Genomic DNA, 9,604 nt, shown 5'->3' on the forward strand with positions numbered 1-9,604 from the left:
CGCACCGCCCGACAGGGCCGGCGCTCCCGCCACGGCCGTCCCCGGCTCGGCCCACCCTGAGCAGGACAGCTCTCCCCTCAGGGTCGGGCTGCGTGCGGGGGTCCACTTCAGAGCTTGGTGGCACATGGAGGCCTGAGCTGGTAGGGGGAGCCCCCCTCCCCAGGCCCCTGGTGCCCAAGCCCATGGCCCCTGGGACAAAATTCCCACATGTATGGTGATGGGAAACTGGGCATTGAAGGTAGAGGCTTGCTAAGCTTGCTCCCTGCCTCAGGGCCTTAGCACCTGCTAGTCCTCTTGCCTAGAACAAATTTCCAAATGCTTACACAGTCCTGCCCCTCACTTCTTTCTGCTCTTGGACAGTCACCTCCTCCAAGGGGCCCTCCTTACCACGTCATCAAAAATAGCCATATACACACACTCCAAAGCCCACGTTATATATTCCTCCTGCCTGGTCGCCTTCCGTAGAAATTACCAGCGTCTGACATACCACTGTATCATTGTGTACTCACTGTCCCAACCCGCCACCCACATACAAGGTCCAGGAGAGCAGAGATCTGGGGGTATGGCCTGTGCCCAGCACACGGTAGGGGTTCAATAAATATTTGTGAATAGATGCATCTCTCAGTCCCTTCCAGCTCCATGGAGGAAGGGTCTGAGAGCCCAGCCCGGGTCCCAGAGCAGTGACAGACACTGACTCTGCTCCCCGGTCCCAACCTTGTCCCAACCAGAGCCCTCGGCTCTGCCCTCCGGCTCCTGAGCCTTCCCGAATACTGCTGGCTGAGGGAATCCCCGAGCCCAGAGCCGCCCCAAGCCCTCACGTCCGTCAGAGCCGCGTTGATATAGTTGTTAGGGTCCCCGTCGGTAGAGATGAGGAAAGGCAGGCAGCGGTCGGGCGGCAGGACGTCCATGCTGCGGTTCTTGTCCCGGTTCCGGGGTAGCAGGGCAATGCTGCACTCTTCCATATCCAGGGGCGGTGTGACCGAGTTCAGTGTCTACAGGGAGCAGAAGGAGTAATGGGGCGGGGGGTGGGGGTGAGTGTGGACCTCCAGTGTTTGCTGGGTGGGCCTCCTCACGGCCCCATGAAGGACACTGAGCTGGGTTGTTAACCCCATTTCATGGATGGAGAACTGAGGTCCAGAAAGAAGGGGGTGAGGACAGGGACCCCAGGCTCCCTGTCTCCAGATCACACAGGTTCTGAACAGAGCTCTGGAGACTCAAGTCTGCCTCCTCACTCCCTGTGTAACCTTAGACAAGCCACTGCATCTCTCAGCATTATTCTTCTCAACTGTAAGGTGGGAGAATGATACATCTGGCTCGAGGGGCTATTGGGAGGATTGAGTGAGATACCGCCAAAGTCCGAGCACTGCGCCTGGCGCATGCAAGGCTCCATACATAAAAGGCACAGTGAGGATCCTTACTAACTTATCAGGTGCATTCAGGCAGACAAGCCCTGAAGCCCCACATTGTCCACAAAGTGGACTCCGGGGACCTGCGGAGGTGGTCAGCCCTGTCTGAAGAGAACGCAAGTCCGGGGCACCGGTCACACCACAAGCCTGGGACTCTGGCCTATCTCCTCCACCTTGTGCCTCCTACAGCCTGATCCATGGGGTCTCAGCTTCCTTCTCTTGTCCTTGGGGATCCCTAACAGGAAACGCCAGTCTCTCATGATCCCCAGCAGGGCTCCAAGAATCAGAGGCAGCATTTCGCGTGACACCAGTCTGTGCGGGCTCTCCAGCGTCAGGTGTCAAGAAGGGGCCATCCCGCTGGCCCTGGCAGGAACCTGGAGTGTAGAGGACATCTGGAGCCTCTGTCTGCCCTCGGACCACTCTGGGACTTCTCTGGAGAACCAGTCTTCACCCATCTCCGTCATGTGACATGCGGAGAGCGGCTCCACCCTCAGAACCAAGCCTGGGCTGGTTGATGTGTTCCTACTCTCTGGCCCCAGGGACTGGCTTGAGGATGGTACAGGATGATCTGGTCTAGGACTTCTGTTGGAGCTGCAGGGAGTCCTTTTTCCAGTCTCCTGACAGTAGGGATGACATGAGCCTGGCACTGCTGGGGGCCAGGGTATGGGTCTGAGAAAGATGCCAAAAACAGGAGAGCAGAACCAAAACTGGACAGAGACTACGTCTTGGCATCATCGTTTAAGCCCCTGGATCCAGCCATAACTGAAGCTGCACCATCCTTGGACTTTTCAGTTACAAGAGTCACTGAGCTGGATTTTTGTCACTTGTGACCCAAAGAATCCCGATGAATACAAACACTACAAAGGCAATATTGACTTTCCTTCCTGGATAAGAAACCCGAAGCTGGGGGAGGTAATGTGAGTGCTCAAGGCTACTCACAGCTCTTCACTGAGCCAGGACTTGACTCCGGGCTTCCTTGACTTCAAAGCATGGGCTCTCAACCACTTGGAGGGACCACCTCCTCCACTGTCTCCAAGTCCTTCCCAGGAGCCCTACTCTGTCCCTGTGTCTTGACTCTCAATGACTCCTATAGCACTGAGGACTTCCCAAGACACACACACCCCCCCCACACACACACACACTCACAAACCACACCCACACACCTAGACACACACATTCCTGCCCCACCTGGAACTCTTCCCGCAGCTGGGAGGAATTACTCTGAGGATCAATGCGGATCATCTCCTTGTAGGTGGCCTTGAACTCGCTGACAGGGATGGTGGTCTCTCCACACAGGCAGGCCTCCAGGATTGCATCGTGAATGAAGATGTACTGCTCCTGGAACCGGAAGAGAGAATATGAGAAACCAGGAGGGGACTAGAACCTAGAGATTTCGGGGTGATGGCCACAGGAAGCAAGCCCAAAGTTGAGCAGGGACGCTAGAGTCCAGCTAGGTATTAGTACAGGTCGGACCAACCCTACTTGAAACAACCTTCACAGGTATGTTCACGTGCCTCACGTTTCATCCCTCTAATACCCTGTAAGAAGCTCTGAAGGTGAGGGGAGAGCCCAGGGTCACACATCTAATGAGGATACCAACACCAGTGGATCTTAACCTTTAAAGCCTATGACTTTGGCCCCTTGGCTCTTTGACCTCCCCCAACGGAACACAGTGCAGCTGACTTTGGGAAGACCCTCAGAGGTTGGCAGGCCAAGTTCAGGGATCTCAGCTCTAAGGACACCGCTCAGACACACTCCACCAGCTTTGAGTTCCTCCATGAGGGACCCAAGTCCCGGAGCAGGCAGGGAGGGAGGGCTGCGTCCCCTACCTCCGTCTGGATCATGTTGACGCGCCGGGAGCAGAGGGTCTTCACGCAGTTGTAAATGTCCACGACGCCCTCACACTCCGCCATGTCCAGCATCACATCCAGAACAATGTAGCAGCCTGTGCGGCCAGTGCCCGCGCTGGGGAGAGAGCAGCCAGGGGCCCCGTCAGAGCCTGGGGAGGGAGCCCGGGGCCAAGAAAAAGGGAAGAGGGGGCCTGGGGTGCCGGCCATGTCTACATCACACAGGGGTTGGGGGACGGAGAGACACCCCACCCCAGCGGCGAGGAGGAGCCCGGGGAGAAGTCTGCAGCAGGAGCTGTGGGAATGTGATGCAAGACCGAGCTGGGGACGGGCCTCGGGAAGGAGAGGAGGGCAAGGGTGGCAAGCGAGCTGGGCGGAGGACAAAGGTGATGCTCAGAGCTTCATCCAAGAATGCTCTTGCCTCCTGGGCAGCCCCAAATCCGCACAGCCTTCAAAGGCCCCCACACTCATACCCGCTCGCATACTCAGGGGAACCTCCCAAGCCCTTCCAGCACGTCATTCTTCTGAGCTCCCAGAGGAATCCAGGCAGGCTCTTATCAAACACTCTTCCTGCTACATGGTCACTGTCTATGTGGCTGTCTCCCTGACCCAACTGGGAGCTCAGCCGGAGCTGGGCTATGTTGGACCCACCTCTGGAACGCTCACGCTCAGCCCCAGGGTGAGCAGGGTCAAGGGGCAGAGGGAGGACAAAAAGGACTCCAAGGTTTCAAGCTTGAAAACGGTGGCAAGAAAGCGTAGTAGCGGGTCTCCCACCCACCCCTGCCGGGCACTGGAATTGCTACCACCACTTGGGGAGACTGGCAGCACCCACCAAAGCTGGACATGGGCCGGGTAGCCCTTCCACCCCTCTGTACACACCCCCCAGAAATGCACGCACACGTGGCCCACAGACATGCCTTCGAATGTTCTTAGCAGCTCTATTCGTAACAGCTCAAAACTGGACAGAAGCCAAATACCTACCAATAGCAGGACGGATAAACACGTTGTGGTTGACGCATCCATAGGTTATGGATGGATCTTACAAACATAAGGTGGAGGGGAAGACACCCCCCACCAAAGAGTGCACGCTGTGTGACTCCATTTACACAAAGTCCAAAAACACACAAAATGAACTCACGCTTTAGAAGTCAGGATAGAGATTGCTCTGGGAGCAAGGAGGTGGGTACAGACTGGAAGGGGGCTCAAGGGGGCTTCTGGATGCTGTTCATGTTCTGTTTCTTGATCGGAGCAGTGTTGGTTATTTCACGGGTGTGTTTAATTTATGAAAATTGATAAAGTTCTATATATACTTATTATGTGTGCGCTTTGCTTTACGCATGTCATACCTCGATAAAATCTTATTTTAAAGACAGTATCTTAGGGGCAGCCTGCCTTCGGCTCAGACCAAAATCCCAGGATCCTGGGATCGAGCCCCACATCAGGCTCCCTGCTCAGTGGGAAGCCTGCTTCTCCCTCTCCCTCTGCTCTGCTCATGCTCTCTCTCGCTCTCACTCTCAAATACATAAATAAAATCTTTATTAAAAAATAAAAAATAAATAAAGACAGCATCTTAAAGAAGCCTAAAGAAACCAAAGAGAAGTGGGAGGGGCCGGCGAGGGAGGGAGGGAGTCTGCCATGCAGCGTCTGGGAAGCTGAGAGGAATCCAAGCAGAGGAGCCAGGACCAGATACAGAAGCCAAGGACTTGTGGGCCCAGGGGAGTCAGTGAAACCCCGGGGTCAGAGGGAAGCTCCCCAGGAAGAGTGGGGGCAGGAACAGGACAGGGCCCTTCAGAGGCAAGAGAAAGCTGTGGAGACAGACAGGAAGGGCAAGTGGGGTCGCAGGAGCCCACCAAGGCAGCACTTGGCAGAGAAAGGGGTGATGGTCAGAAGCTGTACGCGGTATGAAGGCCACGCAGCGAGGAAAGCCCCTGGGTTGGGAGAAGGGAAAGCAAAATCCTTCCCAGCCCCCGGGCCAAGCCCAGCACACAGGGGTGCCGCGCACACTTGCTGAACAGAAGCAAATGGAACCCAACCTGCCTGGAGCCTCGCCAGCCCCCTGGCCCCCTCTGCCTCCAGTGCCTCCTCGAAGGACCCTTGGGGGTCAGTCTCTCCTGTCCTCTGGGTCTGAGGAGGATGAACCCAAGCCTCCTCTCCTTCAGGGACCTGGAACCAGCCCCCCACACCCAGTCTTCTTCCCCTTGGCGTTCCCAGCGCCTCACCTGCAGTGGATGACAACGGGCCCGGCGTCAGGCGGGGTAGAGGCCTTCACGCGCCGGATAAAGGCCAGCAGCCCCGTGGCGTGGTAGGGGACGCCGTGTTCCGGCCACGCGGTGAAGTGGAATTGACGGACCTCATGCCGGGCAGAGTACCCTCTCTGGGGAGACAGTCAGAGTCACTGCTGGCATCCCTAGACACCTGCCGGGTGCCAAGCAGCCGCGGGGAGCACCTCTTCACGGGATCTCAATCAATTAATCCCAATCATAAACTGAGGCATGGCTATTAATGACTCATGGCACCTGCAAGAAAACCAGGGCCCAAACAGGAGAAACTGTGCGTCCGAGGTTAGAGGAGACAAATACAACACAGGAGAGGGGCCGGGGCCCGCCTGACGCCTAACCCCATCTGCCAATCACCTGCTTCTGCCTCCACGAGGCTGTGCAAGCCGAGATCACTGTGACTCTCTGGTCTTAGCCTAAAGGGGCAAAGTGTCTCCTTCGAGGATTTTTAAAGAGCATCAAATGGGATCACAGACAGGAGGACTGGGCCCGTCCCCGGCCATGTGGCCCTGGCCATGTGGCCTCGGGCGTGATGCCGCCACTCCACCTCGCTTTCTTTATTTGTACAACGGGACCAACAGAAACACCTAATCCCAGCACTTCCCGGGGCTTAACCAACACGTGCCACGGGCTCTGCACGATGCCCGGCACAGAGCAGGACTGGCACCACCAGCCACCGTCTTCCTCTCCACCGTCTCGACGTCCTCTTGGAGTCGCCAGCAAAGGCCGTCCCCGTCCCGTCCTCCCACAGCGCTCCCTGCAGTGATGAAGCGGCTGCCCTGCTGGTGAGGACAGCGGAGGCCTCCTCGCCCCTCCTGCTCCTGCCCTGGCCTCTTCAGGCACCCCTGCGGGGACCAGGTGACAGGAGACTCACCCGCTCCAGGGCGAAGGTGCGCACGACATATTCAGCTAGAGTCTCCGTCTTCACCAGTGTGATCTTGATGTCCCCGTACATGTCTGAGTCCTCCGGCCAGTACCGTGAGCATTTCACCTGGAGTCCCCACAGGCGGGCTCAGTGGGCTCTTTGCTGCCCCCTCTTGGCCCGCCTTACCCCCTCACCCCAAGGCCCTGCTTACCCTGCCCACCTCCACCAGCTTGGTGATCATGACAATGCTGGAACAGTGCTCCTGCCACACCATGCGCCAGAAGTCGTAGACCATCTCGGGCTTCGGCCCTGGAGCGCAGAGGGTGCTAGTCTCTGAGGCCAGGTCTCCACCCAGGGCCAGCACACCTGCTGCCCAGCACCCCCAGCCCAGGCCAGGAGGCTCCTAAGCCCCGATGAAGGCACCATGCTCACCCCGCACACACCCCACCCAATGCCAACTCGTGCCTGGAGGGCCCCGGGGATGGGTAGGATCAGAGAGGGCCCGGCTGGAGACCCCAATCATCCCGAGTGGAACCCGGGAGGCACAGAGGGCTAGATCCTCTAACCCCGGGAGGGCTAGATCCTCAGTCTATGGCACCAGTCTCCCAGAGGAATGGACACATGAACAGCTGGGGGCAAAGACAGCCAGAGGGACCCAGGGAGCCCCCAGATCCAGAGGCACAATCTACACTTGGCAGGACCGAGCCTGCCTCCCCTTCTGCATGCACCACCTCAGAGACAGACAGATGGCCGAGGGAACCACAGACGCACTGAGCACATCGGGGAGACACGAACACAAAGGGGGCAGAGACTGGTGGCCAAATTCCAGACCAGCCAGACAGTGGGAGAGAGACAGCGGGGAGGCAGACTGGGAGTCAAGCAAGTGAGAGGGAAGGCGGAGGGCGGACGGCATTCAGCATCGGGCACACGGGGGCAAAGGTGCAGGTACCTTGAGTGGCTATGAAGTGGTTTGACCTGTGGTAACCCTGGAACAGGAGAATAGGGCTCAGTGAGACTCCAGGAGCGGCCCCTCACTCACTCCGATCTCACCTCCTCTGCCCTCCTCTCCCAGGTGCGTCACACGCCCCCACAGCCAGCTGCCCGCCCTCTTCCCTGGGGTCTCCTAACCAGGGCGCCCCTGTCCTCCCAGTCCCCCAGTTAGGACGGAAGAGCAGCCGGGACACCAATATCTTGGGTCCAAACCCATCTTTGCCGTGTGACCCCAGAGAAGACACGACTCCTATATGGGCCTAAACGGTCTCCCCACCCATAAACTGGGGGGATTAGACACAATCAGCTTACAGCCCAGCTGTTCGGATACAAATAAAGTCCACAGTGATCCTGCCCAGGTTACCGGGATGTCCCGGACCCCAGGCTGGGTCTCATCAGCCATCCCAGCCCCCTCGGGGCAACCAGGGGGGCAGTGCCCCCTCCCCACTACCTGTCACCCAGAGCTTGGGGGACCCAGGGACCCAGATGAAGGCTTCAGGTTGGAAGCAAGTGAACACATGGGTTACTCACGGCCCTCAGATAAAATGGTTTTTAAATAATAATAATCATTTTTGAGACCCTATTATGATCCCAGACTGTGCTAAGCACTTTACCTGCACGATCTCCCGCCAAAGAGAGGGCAAGAGCTACTTCATCCTCCATCCCCAGAGCCCTCAGGCTGCGAGGAGGACCCAGCCAGCCCCAACTCCCACCCCGGGGCCACAGCCAGGCCTGCCGTCCTGCCCGCACGTGACACCCCTGCGGGCACCGCGGCAGGGGCCAAACGCGCTGCAGCACTGACGCAGGATAGAACCATCAAGCTCACGGCCGCAACCCAGCTCCCCACACCTCGGTCACACTGCCAGGGTTCAAGTCCCAGCTCTACCTCTTGCTAGCCGTGCGCCCTCAGGCAGATCCCTTCATTTCTCTAGGCCTCGATTTTCACATCTACAAAATGGGAACGATGACGGTATTTTCGGGCTGTTGTGAGGAGTCAACAAAGTAACACACCGTCAAGGGTCTGTCGCCACGGCCAGCACAGCGTTGGCACCTGATCAATGGTACCTATGATTACTGCTACCACGTTCAAGTTCAAAGAGTGTGGCTGTCAAGATTCCTAGGGCAGAGGTGGACTTCGAGGGCTGAAGAATCCGAGCCTGGGGAGTCAGCTGGATGTGGGTTCCTATCGCAGCTCTACAGAGCAGCTAAGTGACTCCGGCCATGAAATGGGCACTCCTCAGTCCCTCATGTACACCCGCAGCTGCTAGGGATCTTGTTAAAAGGGAGATTCAGACTCAGAAGGTCTGGCGTGGGGCCCAGGATTGCGCCTTTCCAACCAGCTCCCGGGAGGGACCAATGCTGGATCTGAAAACACACTGGATTGGCCAGACTCAGCCTCCCGGAGCCGCTGCTCCCTTCTGCAATGTGGGGAGAACAGCGAGACACACAGACCTGGAGAGTGTGCTGTATACCCGCGTACAGTGCCCAAAACCCAGTTCCAGTTACCAGCAGTGACAGGCGTCCCAGAGCCACTGGCCCCTCACTGGCGGAACTGCTGCTGGGCTGGCCTAACTCCCCAGCTGCCGTCTCTGCCTCAAGTCCTCAGCTGAACTGCTGGGCGAAAGCGGTCCCAGAGGAAGGCCCAGCAAAGGCGCTGCCAGGGTGGCCCTCCCACCTCCAGCGCTGGTGAAGCCGGGAAGGGGCTCCTCCACCTAAAACCAGCTGGCCTGAGAATCCCACGTGAGAACAAGTCTCTTCGGATTCATCCAGCTCTGTCCCTCTGGTGCCCGGCCCAGGGCCAGCACCCAAGCCAGTCAGCAAATACAGTCCACCGCTGAACGAGTTTTCAACAGATCACCCTCCCTGTCTGCGTATTAACTTCTTTGTGCGTAGGTGCGTTCCTGCACAATCAGAGAACACTACAACGGAAAGTGTAAAATGGTCAGGTGTGAAAGAAAGGTGAGCAGACGGATCACCTTGACCGCACCCATTTTAGAGCATCTGAGAGCGCACTGGTCCTCACCCCCCGGGCATCGGCTTGTCCTGGGCACCCGCTCCTGGGGCACATCCCCACATCAGCCTGGAGCCTCTCCTTGGGTGGCACTGGGGGACTGACCACTTGCATCATGGACAAGCACCCCAGGGCCTCCTGATGCCCCCCTACAGTGAGAGAACCAGAGTCTAGGATGAGGGTCAAGGGCTCACGTGGGGCTTGAGGCC

General features: G+C 57.9%; 1 protein-coding gene across 1 annotated transcript; it reads right to left on the reverse strand.

The window, feature by feature from the left end:
• Positions 1-16: 16 nt before the first annotated feature.
• LOC117795082 (receptor-type tyrosine-protein phosphatase U-like) lies at positions 17-7,778 on the reverse strand. Its single transcript, XM_034650399.1, has 7 exons — positions 7,344-7,778; positions 6,606-6,703; positions 6,404-6,520; positions 5,473-5,627; positions 3,236-3,371; positions 2,595-2,744; positions 17-992 (listed from the first exon to the last, which is right to left on the reverse strand). Exons 2-7 carry the CDS (start codon positions 6,687-6,689, stop codon positions 495-497), a joined length of 1,140 nt encoding a protein of 379 aa, XP_034506290.1. The 5' UTR covers positions 6,690-6,703; positions 7,344-7,778; the 3' UTR covers positions 17-494.
• Positions 7,779-9,604: the final 1,826 nt, after the last annotated feature.

Source organism: Ailuropoda melanoleuca, unplaced genomic scaffold, assembly GCF_002007445.2.
Source record: "Ailuropoda melanoleuca isolate Jingjing unplaced genomic scaffold, ASM200744v2 unplaced-scaffold207, whole genome shotgun sequence".
NCBI lineage: Eukaryota > Metazoa > Chordata > Mammalia > Carnivora > Ursidae > Ailuropoda > Ailuropoda melanoleuca.